The sequence below is a fragment of the Aptenodytes forsteri genome, unplaced genomic scaffold (genome assembly GCF_000699145.1).
Source record: "Aptenodytes forsteri isolate BGI_AS27 unplaced genomic scaffold, ASM69914v1 Scaffold267, whole genome shotgun sequence".
NCBI classification, from domain to species: Eukaryota; Metazoa; Chordata; class Aves; order Sphenisciformes; family Spheniscidae; genus Aptenodytes; species Aptenodytes forsteri.
Genome location: NW_008794173.1, coordinates 3,848,573 through 3,872,774, shown reverse-complemented (window position 1 = coordinate 3,872,774; position 24,202 = coordinate 3,848,573). Strand labels below are relative to the sequence as shown.

The 24,202-nt window shown below is 41.4% G+C and overlaps 1 protein-coding gene across 1 annotated transcript in view; it reads left to right on the top strand.

Moving 5' to 3' along the window:
• Positions 1–24,202, top strand: part of FGD5 (FYVE, RhoGEF and PH domain containing 5) — a 110,835-nt gene that overhangs the window by 68,910 nt on the left and 17,723 nt on the right. The window contains exons 7-13 of the mRNA XM_009283905.1: positions 1,009–1,096; positions 4,048–4,098; positions 5,698–5,756; positions 12,619–12,690; positions 14,216–14,284; positions 21,904–21,987; positions 23,628–23,707. Of these exons, the coding sequence (XP_009282180.1) occupies positions 1,009–1,096; positions 4,048–4,098; positions 5,698–5,756; positions 12,619–12,690; positions 14,216–14,284; positions 21,904–21,987; positions 23,628–23,707 (503 nt within the window). The remainder of the gene's footprint in view (positions 1–1,008; positions 1,097–4,047; positions 4,099–5,697; positions 5,757–12,618; positions 12,691–14,215; positions 14,285–21,903; positions 21,988–23,627; positions 23,708–24,202) is intronic.

Genomic DNA, 24,202 nt, shown 5'->3' with positions numbered 1-24,202 from the left:
TCCCTCTGCAGAGCCTTCCTACCCTCAAGCAGATCAACACTCCCGCCCAACTTGGTGTCGTCTGCAAACTGTCTGAGGGTGCACTCGATCTCCTCGTCTAGATCATTGATAAAGATATTGAACAGAACTGGCCCCAATACTGAGCCCTGGGGAACACCTCTTGTGACCGGCCGCCAACTGGATTTACCTCCATTCACCACAACTCTTTAGGCCTGGCCATCCAGCCAGTTTTTTACCCAGCAAAGAGTACGCCCGTCCAAGCCATGAGCATGCTGTGGGAAATCGTGTCAAAGGCTTTACTAAAGTCTAGGTAAACAATATCCACAGCCTTTCCCTCATCTACTAAGTGGGTCACTTCGTCATACAAGGAGATCAGGTTAGTCAAGAAGGACCTGCCTTTCATAAACCCATGCTGACTGGGCCCAATATGCAGCGACATGCCATGGGTCGAATCTAAAGGGTAAAGAGAAAAATGCTACTTCTTTTCCATGTGTGTTAAATCAGATCACAACCTCACTTTATTTTCTTGTAAACACTCTCTGGACATTCAGTTCAAACTCAATCACAGGGAGATGCTTTGCTGTATTTTGCTCAATTTCATGTCTTGAAGTAAGATACTAAAAAGTTGCAGGCAGAAGAAACTTTCAGTCCAAAAAAGGAACAACGATGACAAGCTTCATTGAGATCTGATACCTCTGTCTTCAGATGCCACCCTAAAATCTTTATCCAACCTTTACCTTCTAAATGGTATTTGCTTTCCTCCCTTTTCCCTCTGAGTCCAAACTATTTGTGAATGATGCCATAGGAAATAAACTGTTTACAGTACTTCTCTATAGTCACAAAGACAATACCCCCTAGCAAGCTGGGTCAATTGGGAATGGTTCAGTGGAATTTGTGCATGCAACTGGTAGCAAACTTTCATAGTACACATCAGGTGGAGACAACAGTTTGCTGCTGAGCTCACATATCCCTGATCTTTGTGTTTCCTTTCCCTTCCATTGAGGACAGCAGAGCTCTGGTAGCAGCCCTCAGAGTGTGAAACACCAGCTTTTGAAAGTGGTGCAGCGTGTCTTCCAGTATCGTGTCCTGCTCACAGGTCAGTAAAATCACTCTCAAGGGTACTCAGTGGAAACCCTCCCATGATGTTCTGTGCCTCCACTGTGCCACACGTTGATGCCAAGACAGCTAAAATAGGGCTGAGGCAGTGTGGGATTTCCTGGGAACTTCAATATGCTTAGTACAGGATTCAGGAGATGTCAGGGAGCCTGGGAAGGAGCAGGCATTTCTTCAGCACAACCATGCTGAAAGGTCACAAAAAAGTGTAAAAAGTCAGGTGCTTTTAGCCATTCCTTCTTGGCTTTTTCCTTCTCTGAATTAGGAGAGGCAGAGTTCAGCCTCATTGCTAGCAAACAGGTTTGATTTTATTTATGTCAAGGGCAATTATCAGAGACAGTAGGGGACAGTAGTCCCCAGCAAGGGGACTCTGCACTGCATCCTGTATGACAGTGGCAAGTACCATCTCTTTCTACTCCATCAACAAAGCAGTTGTACCCAGTACTGCACCCTAAGCCCTATGTACAGTACACCTAAGGCTAGTGATAAGTTTAAGTCAAAATCCCAGTCCAATTTCTCTGCATTGTAGGAGGCAGAGATCCAAATTTACATCCACAATACATTTACAGATTTTACATTTACAGTAACACCTTCCCTTTACATTCAGGACCATATATATCACTCCCACCTGGAGTCTCTCCAAGGGGGTTGTGTTCCCTCTGGTGGCTCATTCTCTGCAAGCCACAGCAAATCCAGCAAGTCTGAGCCTGTGAAGGGAGCAAGCTCTCTGGTGCAGGATGTGGCCCCTAGAAAGAATTGTAAAGTTTAGGTTTGTAACTAATTAACTGATTGGGGAAGGAAATCGTGAAATGTAACAATGAATCCCAGTGTTGTCAAGTAATTTAGTCATATCAGAATACAAAAGAGCAGGGATCCATAGACATAAAGATGGAGAAATGCCTTGGGAGTATGTATATGTGCGGGTGGAGAGGGATGCAAGATGAGTTATGCATGGGACAGTAAAAAAGAAGCCATAAACCCTGCCCATACTCAACAGCCAATGAAGGGCACAGCATATTAGAAGGGACTCCTATAAATGCAGCAGAACCATATGAAATTTTTATTCACAGCACAGATTAGCAGCAGTTTCATCTTGCTCCAGACACTTTGATGAAGGATGCAACTCACAGCTGGTTTTGCTTTTTTAGTAGGAGCAATACAAATGAACACCGGATGCCAATAGTAGGACTTACTTTCTGACTTGCTTTCCTCTCTGGGTGTGTCTACATTAAGGGCAACTTTCCAGACTTGTGGGTTGCAGTACTTAGTAGTCTCACATGATCCTTACAGTGTTTTTAGTGCACACACACAAATACTGCATCTAAGAAAATGAACTTGGCGTGTCCCTGTCAGGAATACCCCCACAATGCTCCATTTTCTCTGCCCATTTCTGTGGTCCACAAGGTAAATTGCAAACATGAAGTATATTTTGTGAGAGAGCTGGAAGGGTTTCAGTGCAGCTCCAGTGACTGGATTCCATCTATACTTGAAGCAACTTGAGCTCCTCCTTGTCCCAGGTACTGGCACTAACTGGGAAAATGAAAGCTTTTGTGTGTAGTGAGATAAGGTCTGCTGGATTACGATATTCCAGAAAATAGGTTTACTGCTTCAGTTCTTCACCTCAGGAAACCAAGCCCCTCTTTGCCTGCTAGGACAGGGTGGGTCTGGAACAGTGCAGTCCTTCAGATTCCCTAGACAGCTTAAAAAAAAAAATATGCAGGTGTACTTCTGTGTTCATAACTGGATGTTTCTACCAGATAAGGAAGGGTATTTTATGAGGATATTGATTGCCAATTACTGCACTACAGCCAAAAGTAGTTGCCCACTCAGTTAAATGTCCATAGCCAAGGACAGAGCTTGCAGCTGTGAAAAGGAACACTAAATATTGCCTGATAACACCACACAACCCCTTCCTGCCTGACTGAGTACAGGCAGATGCTTTCCTGAATGCATGTAAAAGCCAGGTAGATTTCAGGATGCCAGGGAGGGCACAGCACTAGAAAGAGAAATGTATATGGATAGGACATTCAAGGGAATGGATATCCATGCACAGCACCATTCTCAGCACAGAGGCCTAGTTCTTGCATGCAGAATTTAGGAGCCTGGATTCATCAGAAAGATAACAATGAAGTATTTCAGGATTAGGCTTTTAAAATGGTGGACTCATATACTACAGTCATTAAAAGCATAAAGACCCAAAGAACAGACAGATGATCCAAGGCAAGTAGTCCAAATAAAACCGACAGGTTAAAAGTTTGTATATAATGCAAATATAATTCCTGTAAATGTAAGTCATATTGTGTGTATTTTACAGAACCTATTTTCAGAATGTGATTTGAGTTCAGTAGTAATCATTGAACATTGCATGTATAGAACCAGAGTCTCCTTCCTGTATCTAGAAAATGCATACAATTAATTTACTATAAATATAGAAAATCGGTCATTACAGCCAACACCATTCATTCAGATGGGAAAATAGAATACATTAGAAGAACAATTATTTGTAAAGTGGTGCTACTCAGCAATTCTCTTGGCTGAGAAGGAAATATTTTTGGCACTGTTCATTCGTTTATACCTGCCAAGTTATGTGATGAGTCCAAATCTGTATCAATGCTCTTGCATTGATTCTCAAAGCAGAATGCAGTCAAAGATGAGTTTTGCTTTGGAAAGAGGCTATATACACTTAATTATTTGGGAATAAAGTGATACGGGACATTACTGTGGATGCCCCATCCCTGGAAGTGTTCAAGGCCAGGTTGGATGGGGCTTTGAGCAACCTGATCTAGTGAAAGATGTCCCTGCCCATGGCAGGGGGGTTGGAACTAGATGATCTTTAATGTCCCTTCCAACCCAAACCAGCTAATAACACTACAAATTATGTGGATCTGTATTCTGATTACTGGATGTCTGTGTGTGTTTGATTATTTTCTACAGATTACTTGAATAATCTTTGCCCTGATTCTACAGAGTATGAAGCCACACAAGGTAAAATGAAACCGGTAGAACAAAAATTCTGCTTCGCTAACTCTACTTCTAAAGAGGTACAGGATCTATACTGGTAGTATATGGAAGAGGATTGTTTTCAAGATTTTGTGTTAATAGGTTAGATGTAAGATCTGTAAGAACTGATTACTAATTCAGACAAATTATTTAGGGCAAGAACCCTATCTTTTTTTTATTGAAACATGTGGGCTTCCTATAGTTTTGTCACGATGAACTTACAGAAGAAGAAATCATCTATACAAGCATGGTGCAGATATTGTAGTTCTGCCCCAGTCATCGGGGAAATCCTAGTCCTCTTTGGCTCTGTCCATATGTGGCCTGGTCATTGTAAAGTCAGTTGGGATGGCTCCACCTGCTTGTTTGTGTACCATTATCTATGGTATGCCTGCTGTGCTCTGTGAACTTTGGAGAAACCCAGGAGGTTTGAATCGTATATCTGTATTCTGGATTCCTTAAGCCTAAGTAAACTTGAAAGACATTGTATAAAAATCAGTTCTGCACAATCAAGAACAAATCCAGAGGTTCAGCTGCTAACACCATCCTTTCCAACACATCAGATGGATAAAGCAGAAGTCTCTCACTCCGACTGAAGTCAAAGCAAGGTTTAGCTGTGGCCTCAGTGGGAGTAGCTTCCAGGCAGGAGTAAGCAGGAATAACATTGTATTAATGAAACCAGTTCACCTCTCTGTTACACTGAGTGTAAATCCAAACCAACTCATAACAATAACGTCTGCAACTGACTGAAGGTCAGTCTGTTCTGACCAAGAGTAGAGTCTTATGCAAGATTTAGGACCCTAGTCACTGACAGTGGAATGACAGCTACACCAGTAATTTAAACAAGGCCAGGGCAGACTCTCAAGACCTGTGGCCACAATTGCCTATCTTGGTTGTGGTTAGCACACGCTTGTCACGTTTCTGGCCAGCAGTGGCTGGCATGCTCCCATATTATGCCCAGAAACAGATAGGATGCCCTGTTCCACAGGAGAAGAGATTTGAGATAAGGACCTGAGCTGTGTTATGCCACTGCTCTCGGGGCCAGCAAACATGCCCTGGCCCAGGTTATTTGCCAGTGAAGAATCCAGGTGTTAATTCATGTCACCACTTCATACACACTTCTGCCAGAAAGGGATGACCTGTCCTCTCCCTCGGCAGTAAGGGGAAACAGATCACCTTAGATTGCCATGCTTTTGGATGGCTAAAGCTGGGTTACATTAATCTCTCCCTACCACAAGCTCCAATTGTCAAAAATCTGCAACTAGAAAACATCACAAAAAGATTTTGTGCCATGCTAGGTGCTTAAAAGGGTCCTCATGAGCTCTCTTTGTCAGCACATGTATGATGCAGAGTTTCACACAAGACAATGATGAAGGGAAGTGGAACTGACAGCACTGTGCTGTGTCTTAAATTTGCTGGGCAGTTGCATTCTGCAGGTGCCAAAGAAGGTGCCAAAGAAGTTAAAGGAGCTGCTGCTGGGGATGTTGTTGGCTTTTTTTTAAAGATGCCCTTGCAAACAGAAGGGATTTGGGTTATTTTCCTACTCTTTTATGTGATTTATGGTGTTTGTTTTGCTTCATCCCTCAGCTGCCTTATTCATTGTTTCTGAAATCACGGACCGAGCCAACGACAGCATGCTCCAAGCGGTGAGTCCTACCATGACACATGCTCTCCTGATCGATAGTGTCTTTTCTGCACATCTGCTGAAGTGAATGCATATCTTTCTTTGCTAAATTCTGAAGTCTCCTCCAGGGTGAGACTCAAGGGTTTATACAGATCTGGTTTACAGTATTGCAGATATGGAGTAGGTCTATGCCCTTTAGTGCAGCTGCGCAAGATGTAAGTCACTGTAGCAAGCAGTACAAAGTTTTTCTCCGTCTTGGGGTTGCTGAAACGGTATGTGGAGCAATGAAGTGAGAGACGGGAATTTTCAGGGTTCTATTTCTAGCCTGGGATGTTTTTAGATATGAAATGTTGAAGACATCACAAATGTACTGTCAAAGATACATTCTGAACTCATTTACATAATTTTTCCACAATTCTGGAATCCCATTTTACTTCAGAAGAATAGGTCATGGTTTATAGTCTTGCAAATGATCACACAAACAAATACACTGGCCAAGACTTTCACAGGTTAGAGCTCATGTCTAAATTCAGATTTAGGTATCTAAATAAGTTATACAGTTTCCCAAAGTAATGAACAGTTTCTGTAAGGTCAGTGTGATTTATTATCGGTTACATGGTATTAGAGTCCTAATTTGCTGGCAAAGATAGCCTGCATATAGCTGGTCTTATGATCATTTGTTTCCAAGGATCTAGGTCTGATTTTTGTCTAAGATGATAGGAGTTTTCTATTGACATCAATAAGAAGCAGCGTTGGGAGGCATAGGAGGCAGCAGAGAGACCGTCAGACACAGGATCCATCAGGTTCCAGAGGAATTCAACTTGGTGGACCTCTGGGTGATAACTAAAGGCAGTGCCTTTCTTTTTGTCATACTAGCCACCCACACCTGCAGCTAAATTCTCTCCTGAGGTCCGTGTTTGCTTTAGCTGCACAGACCTAGCATTCAGCTCAAGTAGTTACAAAGAAGTACCTACAGTCTTCGCAGTCTAATGAAATGTTGCTCAGTAAGTCTGTAGTTTCAGAGTAAGTCTGTAGAGTGGCCAGATTACATTTCTTTTTATGATAAAACTCTAGGCTTGTTAGACCTAGAAAATAGTCATAATACAGCCCAAAATTTAAAAAACTGCCATTTTTAAGCACTTCTTTTCAAGGCATTTAGATTACCAAGGAGTACATGCAGTTGCTACAGAAGATGTTGACTATTACGAGTTTTGCGTTCAACAGCACACATTTTAGAGAACAAAGCACTTCATTCCAGGCATCCTGCATTTCATTGAATAGTGAGTGGTTACACTGAAGTGTTTCTTTCTCAAAAGATGTCTCATCTTAAGTATTTTATCATTGCATTGGGTCACGGGGATTTCAAGTGTTTGGGAATGTATCATATCTTTTGGGAAGCTTTCACATTTTATTTCTCATTTGAACATTGCTGAATTTAACATCCTGCACTGGGATTTTGCTGTGCCTTTGCTAAATTAAAGAACTCTTTGGCATTGGAAACATCCTTCCCTATGGTTAACTACAGATGGCATTCAATTCATTTCTTTATTATTTCATTTACTGAGCAGAGAGAGGGTTGTTAATAATCACTCAGGCACCAAAACACGAAATTCAAGAGACAAAGAGAAGAAACACCCGGGCATCAATACAGATAAAGGGAAGAAATGAAATGTCAACCCTTCTTAGTAAGAGTTTGTTTTCAGGTAGGATTTTAAGGTTGAAAGAATGAATGTACAGGAATTGTTAGGAAAAGACACATGCTGGAGGCCACTACAGCTATGCACCAGCACTGCTGACTCAGCATATTCCCTTTAACGCCTTTGCCCTCTAGCTGCAGGGGAATGGAAGCACTGGGTGAAGCAGTGAATTCAGACTGTGTGACATGATAAAAACACAGTAGGTCAACTAGATGAAGGATGTTTTTTGCAACAGCTTGGGAGGTAAGAATGAAAGTGTGTCAAAACCGAAGGTGTGCCTCATCTTTTAAAACTGAAGCCTTCATGCTTTGTTCAGAGAAGTGGAAGCATCTGCTTGCAGCAAATGAACCCAGGAGCCAAGGATGTCAACTTTTGCTCACCTGGAAATCTCTGCTGCTCAGGTTTAAAAGCCATGTCTCTGATATGTGTGCCAAGGACATAAATGGAGCCTGTGTATTCATGGGCAGTTTCAGAGCACCAAGTTCAGTGATGATCTTCTCATGGACAGTGACAGACAAAACCAAAGCCTTCTAATATTTGTATCAGAAAGGAATAAGTTGTAGTTAAAACTACTTACTATTTCCTGAATAGAGAAACCTGTCTTCGTGGATCTGCCTCCTTCCCCATCTGATAGGTAGAAATTGAGACTGAGGCTCTGAATCTGCTTCTCCTGAAGCCAGTGGCAAAATTACCACAGATCAAGATGAAGCCAACTGGTGGGTTTCTGGTTTTGTGCAGAGATGATCTCAAGCCATGACAACAGATCAAGATTTTGAGCGTTCTGAAGTTCAAGGTTTTTAAGGTCAAAACTCAAAATTCAGATCTGCATTTTCACTCAATGCAAACTTAAAAAAGCTTGGACCTATTGATTTGGTTTAAGTCCATTTCTGCTTTTCTGCTCCAAGCTTCTCCACCTCCAACCCCATCCCGGCACATCTACCTCAGAACACATTCCCCCTTCATACAATATCAGCCCATTTGCTGTGTTGATGTGGCTCTGTGACAACCCAAAACCTTCAAACCTTCATTTTAAAGACAGCACTTTTTTTACTCCTCCTGATTGCTAAGGAAAAGTTCCAAACGTGAATCGTGTAAACAAAGCAGCACACTCTGCTTCAGCAAGCAGACAGCCTGAACACCTTTGCTGAGTGTAAAACATCAGCTACGCTGATCTCTTTGGTTGCTTACTCTCAGCTTTATTTAAAGATAGTTTGGGTATCAGCACAAACTATTTTGTCATCAGCCATTATAGTAGATAGGATGGCGACAAAAGTTGGGAGGGAAGTCTTTGTAGATGAAATGGTAATTGCATTACAGCCAAATGTAATCGTGAAGGAGAAGGAAAGGAGAGAGAAAGAAGCCTAACAAAAAAGCAAGGTGGATGGAAACAATGATGTTCATACAGACTAATTCTGAGTGATGTTCAGCATTGACAGCAATAACCAGTAGTTAATTACACTATTCTGTTACCAAGACAAAAGAACAGATCTAGATTGCAGGGAGGATGTGGTCTAACAAGCCTAGAGTTTTATCATAAAAAGAAATGTATTCTGGCCACTCTACAGAATGACTCTGAAATGCACTTACTGAGCGAAGTTTTCAACAGGTTTGATTCTGATTTTCTTTCTCCCCAGGCGAAGAATTTATAATCATACTTTTCCATTATTAAAGCATTCTTTGTACCAAAATAATAAATATTTCATCATAAAACTGAGATCTCGGGAAAAGCTTCCACAGTAATCTCAGAGCTTTATGGATACCTGTATTAGAGGTTGAGAACTGTAAGAGCTCAGTTCCTAACAGATCAAGGTCACACATCTTTTTCTGGCACCTGTGCTTCCTTAGATTTCACTCAGATTTATGGGAGATTTGTATGAATACTTTTATGAAGTTAGAAGTACATGTAAGTGGCCAAAATCAAATTTGCTGTGTTGCATTACCATGCAATGATTTTATCTCCACTAAGCCATGCTTTAATTTGAAGAACGTCACCATATCATCTGAGTTTTACAGATGTCACAGACTATATAATAATTGCTATTATTAATGTCTGTTTTGGAACAATTTCATCACAAATTCCACATAGATATTTACACTTCATTTTTTATCATATCATCAGAGCACATCTGCTCTTTTTCAAAACTGCGGCCTGGAAGAGATGAAACAAAATTTCCTTCTTTCCCATCTATGTGGATGCTGTGGGTTTTGTGAAAGCACAGGTTCATGAGAATCAAAGTTCAATACACTGCTAAATCAGAGGTTGTCCTCCTGAATAAATATCCCATCCACAAAAGCCACAACCAGCAGTTCTTTTCTTTCTCTCAGATTTCAAAAAATGCAAAGAATTTAAGAAGTTACTCTAATTACAGAACAAACTGAACAACGCCGCTCAAGATATAGAGCATTAATAATTTGTCATGTACCTGGTTGAAGTTCTAAGCACTAATTTAGACTTGGCATGTACCTGGAAGGAGGAAGATTTCTGCTGCCACTTATCAACTCATCAAACTACACTCCAAAAATCTGACAGGAGCATTGAATTATGATCTACATTTTCTGCAGAATATCCATGATTCATTATTAGCTTTTTTGCTTTATGATAATAACACGCTAGCAGTTTTTCCCTGGGAACTATTAACCCAGGATTTTCAGACACATTATGATATTAACTATCTCCACAGCATTTTCATCAAGTAGAAAAATATTATTTGCAATTTACAGATGTGCAAACAGAGGCATAAGGCATACCATCACTGCATAGCATTAAGTCTATCTGTAACTATGGGAGGCATTCACTACTTGAACTAAGCAGGGTTTGTATTGCTCTCTGAACTTCTACAATCTGTTAGAAGCCCTGAGATGCTAAGAGCTATAAATCATTGTTGCTATTAACAGCTGGTGAATTCCTTGGGGAGGTGTTCCTCCTGCATAGACATAATGATAATATGATGGAAGCTGCAGTTCATTGCTAAAATGGCCCGAGAAGGATTTCAGCCACCCACATCTGCAGTACTAGTTGGGTGGAGCTTTGTTTTCATTTTTTAATCATAGCTTGTGAAGGATATTTGAAAGGAGAATGATAGTTTTAAGGAGAATGAAGAAAACTATATAAACAGGGAATTTTAGGGGAACGGTAGGGAAACTATACCCCCCTCAGCTGCCCACATTCCCAAATAAATCACTGTCCTTCGCATGTGAGGGCTGTTTGACTTCCTACAGGAAATGTGTTTGATACATCTCTGTCCATTTCCTGGCGAACATATGTCCATATTGCAAATGTCAGCATTACAACAGGCACCTCTGCCAGCAGTCCTAAAAAAACCCGAGGTGTATCTGAGCTGCAGCAACTTCTCCTCTCACTCCTGTAGAAACCCCAATGAGTAGTACTAGCATTGGCCATGAGTGTGCTCACAGGAGGGCACTGCCTTTTCTGCAGATGAAGAACGGGTTTCCATTGTGGAAGCTGTCAATTTGACAAGTTTTGCTAGGGCTAAAATACCCTTTAGTGATGGGAAAGTCCTTTGCAAATGTCTTTTGCAAATGTCAGCTGTCCCATGATCCCTGGTATTTCCTGTGCTATTAGTTTATACATTCTGTTTCCATTTTGCTGGCCTATAGTATTTTAGAAGTGACCTGAAAAATTTCATTTGTTACTTCCTGCATTGCAAAAGAGATACTTGATGGCTGAAATTCTTGAAAATGTGTCAACTGCCAGTTATATTGCATGGTCACAGTGCAGCTCTGTGCTGGTCAAGGATTGTAGGTGTTTCCATATGTTTGATATGCAGCTACTGATTAAGAGCTAGACTTAGTATCATGCTAAACAACTGTAATATTTCACCAGGGCAGTAACATACGGAGGTATTTCAGGCTTATCTCAAAAAGCAAGCTGAGGTAGGTACATTAATTGTGTTAGCTGAAATCCAGGGTAAATTTACCCTGACAGACCATCATATTGACATGGATATGCTTCTTCTGGTATCTGTGATAGCTTTTTTAATTAGCTGATTCTGTAGACAGCACTGATTTGTATCAGGCAGATACACTGTATGATCTAATCGAGTCTAACTAAGCCCAGGGGTATCTTAATGCCAGTCAATGGAGCATAGGAAAACAGACCATTATCTGTCATAGCAGAAAACTGTAGTCAAAGGCTGCCAGGTCATGAAGTTATGTCAGATATGGTCCTTAGACTGTAGTTTATCTGGGTGTGTAACTGAGGATTTAGGATACAATGGCTAACTTACTTAGACAAGAGACTCCTAATTTTTAGACATTTCTGGTCATGACTCATCGCTGCTGTGCAGCCCACTCTACTGTTCTGACCAGATAAAACCACAGCTGAATCCTATGTACAAGCCTCGGTTTTAACAGCCTCACCTGCTAAATGGAAGTAGATTTGAAAAGACTCTAGCAATATTGCAAAGGTACAGACATCCCTCCTTCCTCCTTTGTATATTCATCCAATACCATCTTTTTTTTATGAGAGCACAGGCTTAGGTAGATTAATCATATTTACCATCTTCATAGGTAAGTTCATGCCACATGCCAATGCCCACTGACTGTCTGTGCTTTAAGGCCAGGTAGGCGGTTAATAGTATCAGAGTTTGATAATGAACTTCCTGATTTTTCCAAAGCATCAAAAGAGAGATGCAGCTTCACTGCCTGCTTACTAGTTAACCTTCTAAATCCCCTATTGCAAAGCCATTAATCCATTATCACAGAATATAAACCTCCAGATAATCCTAGCAACAGTCTTATAGTATCAAAGCATGCTTTGGATTGTCTGTGTCAAGCCACTAATGCACAGGTCTTCGGAGCAGATACTGTACTTTGTCTCTGCTTCCAGTTTATTAGTTCCCAGAGCAAGAAAGTCAGCAAAGAGGCCAATGTATAAATACCATATGGAGTTAGCAGGCCCTTTTGAAGGTGAACTGAGGTATCAGAGGTAACAGAAGTGTAGAAGGCCACAGCAGATATGAATGCAGGTGATGAGGTTTTATAAAACCTGTAAGGCTGGAAGAAGACTTTCTGGGCATAAAATCCCTGGGCTCAGTTCTCTGAAACCTAATTCTGTAATACCACTTTTAGAGAAATAAAATGGTGAGGAGGGGTGGGGGAAGGTTTGCCTGCTTGTCTAAAGAACGGTCACCATGTGGTCTCCTAAACGCTGTTTCTCTCCCCCAGGAAAACTTGCAGAAGCTGGTACACATTGAGCACAGTGTGAGAGGGCAGAGTGGCCTCCTCCAGCCAGGAAGGGTGAGTGCTGCAGGCAGACCTATGCTGATAAGGGCATTGTTTCCGGCCAGCTATATCTCTGATTGTGTGGATGGCCAGATTTCAGACGTCTACAGGTGTTGTTTCCTGAGCTACTGTGATAAGAGTTGGAGCACTGGTTTGTGTAAAAAGCCATCACTCTGGCAGTGCGCAAAGAGATGTGCCGAGAGCCTCAGGCTGGGAAAGACATGCATTGCCCCTGCTTTTACACAGAGAAGCCATTTGACTTTTCACTCCAGCTGTCCTCAGCCACCCCATGCGTAGTGTGTTTTGATGGAGCTGCTGTTTTCCTCCCTATATACTCCTGTTGAAAGGCTGCAACATTAGCAGGAATCACTTGCAGCCTGGAAAGGCTCAGAGTTTTATTTGGCTGGGTAAGAGCCTTAAATCAGGGGAAAATATTTGTTTTCAAATTTATATCCTCACCATTCCCCAATGGTGCTTTTAATGCAAGACATCGTTTTTAAGCAACACATGAACAGAAGTGTGGGAGAGTATATAGCTCTGTATTGCTATCTGCATCAAATGCAAATTTCTTCTCCTGGCTTTCAAACCTATCCAGTTTCCTCAGCTCCAACCTGCCTCTACACTTCAAAAGATTTCTTTCTTGAGTTCTGCAACTCTAAATTTCCCTTCAGTACACCAATATCTTTAGCAAAACTCATGAAGCAATTTTAAAGGCATGCATACTTGTAAGGATCCTCATCAGCCAAATACTGCAGTCAACCGCTATTTTTTCTCTAACAACATCAGTATTCTCCCTTGCCCTTGCCAGGTAATGCTTTAACAAATTCTGCAAAGCCCAGCATACAGAATTTGGAGGATTGGTCTCTTTGATTATAAATTGTTCTAGAGTGGAAAACTGCACCAGATTCTGTTCTCCATCTGAAAAGAATAGATGACTGACTGTTAATCCACTGATGTAGTTCAGTTATTCTAGACCTTTTCAAATGTTACTGCAATTAAGTTCTAGTATGCTGGTTTAGCTGCTTACGTACATAGTCCTATCTACATACATAGTAACACTATGGACCAACAAAAAGTACTGTGTTTGCAAAGACGTACAGATTATGTATGCAGGCATAGTTATGTGGATGTAGTGTGCCGAAACCTGAGGTTTCAGCTTTTCTTTTTGGTCTGTCTATTTTAGAGGATTTTTAAAGACAAGAGTTCTTTTCTGAAGCCCATTACATGTTAGCTTTGCAATCTGTGACAGTCACCTCTGGGCACAGTCCACGGTGCAGAAGCAGTGGGCTGAGGACAAGTGGGTTTGCAACCCATTCGGTTCTCATACAAAAGCAAGCCATGAAGAGCAGCAGGGCTAACCCAGGCAAAGGCTAAACCTGATCATAAGGAGTAAGGCTAGAAGCAAGTGTTGAGATATCTATCTCTTCCTGTGCTGATGAAAGCAGTTAGAGTAGCTCTTTCCCCAGGAGGAATATTCTCTTTTCTCAGTAAGATTCAGAATGAGAAGTCTCAGGATTATAACCTGTTTTTTCTCCTTCAGATCTTTGTTAAAGAGGGAACACTGATGAAAATCTCTGGCAAGAATAGGCACCCTCGGCATTTGTTCTTGGTAAGATTTCTTTTATATTTTTACTGTCTCTCTTGTATCTTCTCCTGCATTTATGCAGCCCTGAACCCTGGCAGAAACTTTCAGACTGCAAGTCATTTAACCATTAGCAGTGATGTGGTGAGTCATTTTCTGTTGTTAAGGGGGCTGTAGCCCTTTTCACACGTCCCATTGGCCCTCCATACAGGAATACGGGCCGTGCAGCCCTCCATTTGTGCCACAGCTATGTACAGCCTTGACTACGCCATAATTTTGCAAAGGAGTGCAAGTTTCCAAGGTGATCAGGAGGATGGGAGCTCCTGAATACTTTCAGCAATTAAACTTCACACTTGAAAGTCCAACCCGAAGGCCTTAGGAGATCTGATTAGAAGCAACAGAGAACACCCCACTGCTAAAGTTTATGAAAGCTTTCTTTGGACTCACTTGGGAGAGACTTGTATCCTTGAAGCTCAAGGACTGGGTTTTAGTTCCTGCTGTCCACATCTATGTAAATTACCCGATAACTGTGTGCATGGCCTAGGTATAGTCCCTCTGAACACACACCTCCAGCTTCCTGTTGATTAGAGCAACAGTTTTCAATGACAGTTTGCCAAATTCTTCTAAGAGTTAAGAAAAATGAACCTTTCATCAGTTGGCTGGAATACCCTTCACAAAATTGCAGGTATTTGCAAATCAAAACAGATTTAAAACCACTGTTTTGGAGATATGCTATTAACACTCATGCTCTCTGTTTTGCATTACACGCTACATTGAGCAGTTAGAGACTATCTGAGACTCCAGGCTCCTGAGCTCTGTTCCCAACTTTTCAGGTAGCTTATTGTATAACCACAGGCATTTTTATGCATTTATCGGTATGAAGGGGAAAATAATACTTGCCTATGTCATAGGAGTTTGTTACCTGCTTACCTGTTAATGTTTGAAAAATTCTTTAGAGGTCCTTCCCAGAAGAGCTGTAAAGAACTGAGCATTACTGCTGCTATTAACATTAAAGTACTGTTTGCAGAATTTTTTTAAAAATAAATGGCTTATATGCCTGGAATACGTTATTTGCTGTAAATGCTGACAGCTTTTCACCCTGGGACCATTGTGAGGAGGAGAAATGGCTTATTACAGAAGTCATACATTCTGCCATTAATTCTTCTTATTTCTCCCTCTTATTAATATTTCCTATTTGTGCATGAGTGGATGCACAAGCTTCTTTGCCTCCTCGATCATGTATTGCAGTAATTATCAAAGATCAGTTGGGATGGGACACAGTCCTGGCACTGCACTTTTCTGATGGCTTCATTGGTTTCTGTGAAAATTCAGACTTTCATGTACTGAAAGTGATGGATTTCACCCAAATCTTTGAATATGAGATTGCTGCAGTGCTGTTTTACTGAGTTGGCATCAATGGACTGTAACAACAGCAATAAATGTCAAAATCATGACTTTGTTGCAGCCAAGGGAAAATGGCCATGCTAGAATCTCCAGGAGCTGGTCTTAAGAAACAGTGTTCTCAGCAGTAGTAACTCCGAAGCCTACTGATGACCACTTCATAACAGATGATACTTGCTTCCTTACCGATGTCTCTTCTGAAACACTCACCTTTGCTAGTATTACAAAAACATTTTGGAGTTGTGGCTAAAGCTGGGACGAAATTCCAAGAAGTTGTTACCATTTCATCTTCCAGTGTGTTCGTAACTGCCATCATAATCCACTACTATGGCAAATAGTGAAGTGTCACAAACCTAGCTATTATAACTGATATAGAGAATTTAGAAGCAAGATCAGAAATCAGGTTGGTAATAAACATTGAGAAGAAAGTAATTTAAACCTGGGATAAACTGGGATAAATTTCAAGTAGTCCAAAACAGTTGTATCAGCTTGAAGGTCACAAGAGGCTGAAAGTATTACTGGAACAAAGAAAGCACAGAAATGAGTTTCTGGCACTTTCTAATTCAGGAACTATTTTTGATTCCTGGGGAGAGTTCAGCTGCTCAAACCCAGATGTTAACTGCAAAGAGAGAAGTGTCTCTCGGCAACTGGAGACATTACAGTAGCCAATGTCCTGTTGTTAATAGATGCTCTCAGTATTCAGAAACAGCTTTTTTTTCTTCCTTTCAGTCAGAAAGGCAAACTATGACCAAACGTGCTGTCATGCAAAGTATGTGGTGGAGCTAGACTAAACCATAGTGGTCACTTTCAAGAACCAAGAGACACATAAAACTGGCTTCTTTCCTGCTCTAACACATAAAGTTGCAACCACTTCAGGCTTCCTGTATTATGTCTCCTGTTGGGGCAGGGCAGGGGTGACTGGATCTTGGAAAAAGTTTGAAACTTACTGGCAAATATCTGCCTTTGTGTTCAGTGATTTTTTTACTCAGTCTCCTCTACCCTGAAAGCTCCTCAGGTTGCAGAGCAATGCCATGTATGGTGAAATTGCAGGAAAGTGAGTCACTGTGGTATATGGTAATTCCTGCATTAACACCTGAATGGTTTTGTATTATCTGCTTGTCACTGCTAATGCTGTGGATTCTCTGTTGTGCCACCACCACTCATGCCACAACCACTCATGCATTGCTTAACAGACTATTTAGCCTGTGGATACATTAAGACAACTACTGCATAGCTATGGCAACGTATTTTCATCTTGGCATATAGCATCCTTACTGCATCAGTCTTAAGGCCCTACCAACCATTACTGCCAACACCTTTTTGTAACAGCCAAGGCCTGCATGAACATATCCTTACTTCTGCCAGTGCATCTAGCCCAACCCAGCTGCTATGTTGATTCTGATGCTGGGGGACACTGTGTGGAAAAAAAACCCAACCCAAAACCACAAAAGCCCAAGACTAGAATAATCTCCTAAACACTGTCTCTTAAAACCCACGTTTATTTAAAGCCCTTATCTTCTAAGGACCATATCATAATCCTTTGAAGCCACTGGCAAAACTCAGGTAGGATAAGAATTTGTCCTAATGTATTAATCAAAAAAACCTTTCAGAACCAGCTGGTTTTTTGATGCTTCACATGTCAGCTGCCGCTCTAAAAGATCACCAGAAGCTAACATGTATAGCTGTAGTTTGGTTTAGCTTTGCATTAAATAAATGTATTTACCTTAGCTACCCAAAACAGATTTTTACATGAACAGCATTTTCTGAAGTTCTTAGTAGCGAACTTACTCTGACTGAAGCTAAGGGAAGCCCAGGACCTGGAGAGAATTTCAGTGGAAGAGTATACACTGAAGGATAACCCTGAGAATTTAACCCCTACACATCCCAGGAGATGAGCCCACCAAACTAAAGTTGTAGTTAGAATATGCTATAGAAATTGGGTGCGTGCCAGACTCCTACTTGGCCTGTGCATTCAGGGTGTGCTTTGGTGGTGTGCGTGCTTGTGCTTTGAATATATGCCCATAAGGAGCGTTGTATGTCTGTGCACAGCCCACATAGGCACGAGTGTGTAGGACACACATTTAAGGGTTTTTGATGTGCATATGTTTCTGCGGATGTATGTTGTGTGTCTCACAAGGTTACTTGAGCTGGCTGTTTTGTGCAGGCTGATGGTATTGTTGAATCTGGTGTTTCCTGGCAGGATGTTTGGTGAGTTTTGCTGTGCGCCTGTTTCCTGAGTCCAGTCTCTGTTTACAAGGATGTTGGGGCCTCTTTGCAGCACAGTATGGACTGCTGACACTGGCAGGCCCCTTAACTGCCCCCCAACCACAGGACTTTGCAACACAGGCACTCTCTCTTATCTCACCCTTCCAAGAATTTCTTTACAAAGGCTGCTTGTGTTGCAAGTGGGGTGCGGGAAGCTGCTGTCAAATGGGAGACTGTTTAATGCTCTAGTTGGCAGGGCTGGAGTATAGGAGGTTCTGGAGTCAGAGCTTGGAAAATGCAGCTCCAGCACACATTCAGGCTGCTCCACTGACACTCAGGGGATGTTTAACACAGACTTGAATAGAACAACACAGGGTTCATAATGAACTACCCTTTAAAACATTCAGAAAAACCAAGCACGTGGTAGGAGCTTTTAGACAGAGTGCATTGCATATGGATGCCAGCAGTTCAGCAGGGCATAGATAAACTTGTTTGGATCAATAAATTTGGACACTGTAGGTTAGAAAACTTGCACTGACCTCTAATGTTACTGGGTTCCTGTCACAACAGAGGGGATTATAAAATGAAGGGGGAAAAAAGAAAAGTAGTAACAGAAAAAAAGACAATTAAAGAGCAGACGTATCCTTCTTTGTGTTATCAACTGTTGTTTTGGGGACTGTGTGTGTGCATGGAGCAGTGTAGAATAGGAGTATTTGCTCCCATGTCAATATCTGAGCAGTTTGGGGATCCCAATTATACAAACGTTTTCTGGCAAACAGAAGTGGGTCTGAAGCCCAAGGACTTCTGGGAACTCCCCTGGGGGTTGTGGCAGTCGATCTCTTCTACCACAGATTCCTGAGGGGCTGCAAGATCAGCTTTCATCATGGCCTGTCCTCACTGCTTCAGGGAACTGTGCAGTGTGAAGCAGGAGGATGCATGAAACCAGTGGTACTGATGCTAGTTTGGTCCATACCATTCATATAGCCATGACTCAGCTCTCCAGTGTAGATGTGGCAAAGGAGACAGCAGTGAGTGCAAACCCTTTCTTTCTTCATGAATATGTGTGCCTTGCTTAGCAAGATTTGAAATATTTGTCATAATTTCATTGTGTCAAGCTGTGGTTGGGGGGACCTCAGAGTCACAGCCCACCACTATATACTGTGGGGGAGAAAAACAGAAGGGGAAAAAAACTCCAGTGGGCAATAATAAAGCAAAGTCATCATTAATGTTTATTAAATCTTGAGGTATTAACCAGAGCTGTCGTGACAACAGTATGAACCAGGGTGTCATCCTTAATCAACTTTATCAGTAATAAAAGAATGAGCTGCTTTTTAAAGAAATATATAACTTTTCACATAAATAAAATAAGTGGGGTTTGCTGTTCAAGAAACCCAGTAGCACATTATGCCAGAATCCTGAAAATCTCTCTCAGGAGTTCACTTCCTTGGGCTTAGTGCCCATAACTAGTTACCTTTTCTTGTGGTTTGAAACAAGCCTTAAGTACTGGCACTGATGAGTGGCAGAGGAAGTCCTGTTTTCTCATATAATCCTTTGAACATTCAGGAGATAGCAGAATCACCAGGCAAACATGAGATTCTCTTATTTCACAAGGTATTCTCTTAATGTTAGCAATAAAGTCTGCCTGTCTTTTTACCTTTTTCCCACCTGGCTGCTGGAGTCCTAGTTGCTACTAGTAATATCAAGTGAAAATAGCTTTCATCTGCTTTTCACTGAAAGGTTTATGTTTGCTCAGTTTTTTCTACCTTAGCCTCCTAGATACTCAGTGTGCAGTAGGTTGTGATGAATTTTCAGGTTATGCATAGCCCTGGTTAAACTGAGAATCATCATGTGGTCAGTACTGTGCAGGTGTCACTGTGGTGATTGGATTAATGTTAGCATGGAGGGTAATTTATGGAGCAATAAGTAAATCACAGAAAAACTCTGTGACAAGCCATTTGTCATCTTGTTCTAAGGAAATCTATTGTGTTGTTGCAAAAGGAGTAAATACTCCACTTCAGACTACAGAGAAGAGAACATGAGACTCCTGTTCTGACTCGTTAGTATGTTTTTATATCCTCAGTTGAGAAGTGTTATATTAAAAGAGCTTTAAACTCCACATGAGTTAAGACTTACTAGAAGGACACAGAGAAATACACAGTAGAGTGGCCAATGCAGGAGAGCGTGGGAGTCTTTTTGTTAAAATGTTAGAATGAAATGTTTCAGCATTTTCTACAAAAATATTGGCTGATCCTACTCAGTAAACTCAATTCAATTTTTAAAAGTAGTAAAATTTGAAGTAAAAGTTTTGGGGAAAGTCACTCTTCAGTATATTTTGGCTCACGTTAATGGGAATCTGCATTTTAAAGATGGGCAGCTAATGCACATAAGCCTGATTTGCTGTGAATCAAACAGCTATTTAATGAACTCGTGTCCACGAGTGAACTCATGACCCTAATAAAGGCAACAACAGTTTTGTTGTTAAGTCCAAGGTGAAGGATTTAATCCCATGAGTATTAATTCCATGTCATTCTTCTTTAACCATTGTTCCTGCTCTGTAAGAAAGCTGAACTATGACCTTTTAAGAAAACATCCATAAGGCTCCACTTTCCGTTTTTTTTCAGGCAAGCAAATTAGTGAAAATTTTACACTAGCAGTTTTAGGTGGTCAGGCAGTACTATCAAGACCCCAACAATTCCAGTCATACAGGATACATTATTTTATTGCCAAGTCATTCTTTAGTTTCCTCCTTTCTTCTCTGCGTCTCTCTTTATCACAATTTTCCTTCCAAAATATAATATTATTACCATCCAATTGGCTATATTTAAATGTCTTTGTCACAGAGGAATCCAAGTGAAGCTGGTTTCTGTCTAGTTTTTAATTTCTTGAGAATTTCTGCATTTAAGATGCCTTGTCTCTGGCCTTACCCAGTATTACCTATGCCTTGTTTTTACATTGCCTTGCACATCTTTGTTCATAGTATCCCAGTTCAGTAATCAAGGGGCTGTCCGAGTTTATGCGTATTGGTACTGATGTGAGAGGCCTGGGAAAGACAACAAGAGAACATGACCTGCTCATTCAAGTAAAGCAGAGAATGCATACACACAAGCATTACTTTGGCAATGTTAAGGCCCACAGATACTGCTATTCCTTCTAGTAGTAAGGGGAGGCCAGCAAAGACCTACAAGGTCCAGTTCTACTGTTTCATTTATTTGTTTGTTGGCATGAAGGTAAAAGGCTGCAATAATGTCTATAATTAAGTTCGGCAAACAGCAGAGAAGATCTGATCCCATTTAGTATGAAGCTGTTTGAAAAACATGCATTCTGCAAGGAGCTGTGAGAACTATGGAAATATTTGGGGTGTTAAGGTACAGATTTTTTTTCCTCATAAAATGAAAAAAAGTTTCTCATTTTTGCCCTTCCAGGGTCTCTGCTGCAGCCCACAGACTCAGCAAAGCTGTCATATGTCTAGGCGAGTTTTGCTAGGAGTGAAGTACAGTTACTGCTCTTAAATATCCAAACCATTCCTCCCGGAATCATTCCTCCAGATCGTGGCACCTCTCCTCACCTCCACTTCCTTTTTGCCCAGAAAATGGAAGTCCGTGAAGCCCAGCCCTACCCCTGACCTCACTACAGCTTCACTGTCAGGGGGACCCTGAGAGAGTCAGAGCTGCAGCATCCTGGGAAGTTAGTTGGTATTGCCACATGGTAAATGCAGAGCCTCCCTTCCCAACTTGAACATGGCATTGCCCTTAAAACAAGCAGCAGTTTCACCCAAGCTGAATAAAAAAGAGCTGATTATCTACTTGCTTAGCCATTAGCAACAGTCAAAAATGGGAAGAAATCAAAGTCCTGGATGCAGACTCCCCGGAGTTTTGTGGAAATGCGGGTCTTGGTCTAAGCTGTGTGGCTTGGGCCTGTCTTTAGTAACAGTCCTAGCAGTTCATCAAGTTACTGCTTGTTCTGTGTATCCCCCCCAGGAGTAATGGGCAGGCCTGCAAGCCATGTTGCAAATTATTGATTTTGTCTTTCTCTTCATATAGATGAATGATGTTCTGCTGTACACATATCCCCAGAAGGATGGCAAATACCGACTGAAAAACACCTTGGCTGTGTCAGGCATGAAGGTAATGCCTCATCTGTATTATAGTTGGAATTAAAGTTGTATAGTGGGCTGTTAGTGCTTTGCCGGTTTATGTCTTATATCCAGCTGAGGGCAAGGGGGGAGAGGGGATGGACCTGTTGTCAGGGGATTCCCTTGCCTCTTACAGGAGATACAAGGAAAAATAATATAAAGCTAACATATAGAAGATTATCTATAAGGCTGTGACTTAGTACGACAGCCTTATTCAGGCTGCATAAATAATACAAGCCAAAATCAGATTTACCATCTGATCATGAAACTGGAGACAGAAAAGATTTATTATCCCATTTTGTCCATTCCTCTCTTTTTGTCTCCAGCCAATACATGGTTGTTCCCTACAACATATTCACTAGGGCTTATGTCTGCCTGGTTTTAAACTCCTGCCACTCAAAATTTACATAAGCTTTCATTTGCCTGGTTTTCATGTGCCCTTTAACTGTTTTCATCAAAAGCATTAATGGGTTCAAAAAGCGATTAGCCAACTTTACGGGGAAAAGGTGTATTGGGAGCTATTACATGCAATGATATAAACATAGGCTCTTCTTCAGTAAATTTCTAAATTGCAGATTACAGAAACTGGACACAATTGTCCTGTTCTTACACTCTTTCCCTAAGCATCCATTGGCACCAGTACCTGTACAACAGGAGATATTGGGCTGGAGGGCTCTTTGCTTCTTACTTAGCCATCCATTACATACATCCCGCCAAGAACCTTCGTAACTGTTCTATCGCTAATATGCCTATGCCAAGTTGTATTTATGTGAAAGAGGACTTGAAGTGGCAAGTCAGGAGTTTGGGGATCTGGGAAACATGCAAGATGAGAGTTACTAATCATTAATTCCAGCGGTATGACACAGGTGGGTTGAGGTGTTATGAAAAGGTGGGAGGCTGATCACCCTAGAGACCTGATAGTCTAAAACTAACTATGGGTTCCCAGTTGGGGTAGGAATTGCCAAAACACTCTACCATTAACTGAAAAGGAGTTGCAGAGCAAGTACTTGTTGGGGTACATTTGAAGCACTGAGTCACTGGCATAATAGATACTTGTTAATAACAACGTATCAGTAACATGAAGCTATGTTTCTCCTAAGTGGCTGTTGCTATTAGTAGGCAACTAATACACTACATGGCAGGGAAAAGGTTTTAGCTGAGCTGTAGCTTTTCAGTATTTTTTTTGCTCTTGAAGAGCCTTGCTGCAGACAGGCATTCACTGAACTGAAGTGCTTCACTGTATAGTGTCTGCATGTCAGGAAGAAAGTTATTTCTATTCATTCCAAGAATAGCCAAAACTTTTAACCAAAATACTCTGACACTTGTCAGACTAAACATCTCCTAAGCTTGTCACATTAAAATTGAACCCTGATTGATACTTTATCCTTACCTTTATAGTTGGATTAAATGATTTTTTTCCTTTAGCACCACCACCATACTGAAATAGAGAGCATTCCTCATTACACCAGCAATACAAAAGACAGAAAATCCTACCTGCCTATCTCTTTGCATTGAAATATGAAACAGATGGCTGGGACATCATAAATCCATATGCATTGAGACTTGTATGGTGTACTGGTTATAGACAGTTTAACTCATGTCCACATTCATATTCATGGCATTTGTTTCTAGGTCAGCCGCCCAGTGACAGAAAAAGCCCAAAACGTCCTGAAGATTGAATATGATGAATATTGCCTGACCCTGTCAGCAAGGTACTGTCCCCAAACAGCCATGGCAGAGGGTGTTACATTCTAGAGCTGTATCTCTGGATTAGTCTGACCAATACCCAAGACTTAACTGGTGTCTCATTCTTTGTGCTATTGTGACAGACAATGGCTGAGTGCTTGATTACACAATGAAGATACTCATTATAAATGTGAAGCTCATAAACTGTAACTAATTCAACTCATATACTGAGTAAAGATTAGAAGTCGGCTCTTGATAACATCTAAAAGAGAAAGAGAAGAAAGTCTGTTACTAAGAATCTTGAGGGCGCTCACAAGGCATGAGCGGGACAACCAGGGGATCCGGCCTAGCCAGCACGGGTTCATGAGAGGCAGGTCCTGCTTGACCAACCTGATCTCCTTCTATGACCAGGTGACCCGCCTAGTGGATGAGGGAAAGGCTGTGGATGTGGTCAACCTGGACTTCAGCAAGGCCTTTGACACTGTCTCCCACAGCATTCTCCTAGAGAAGCTGGCAGCTCA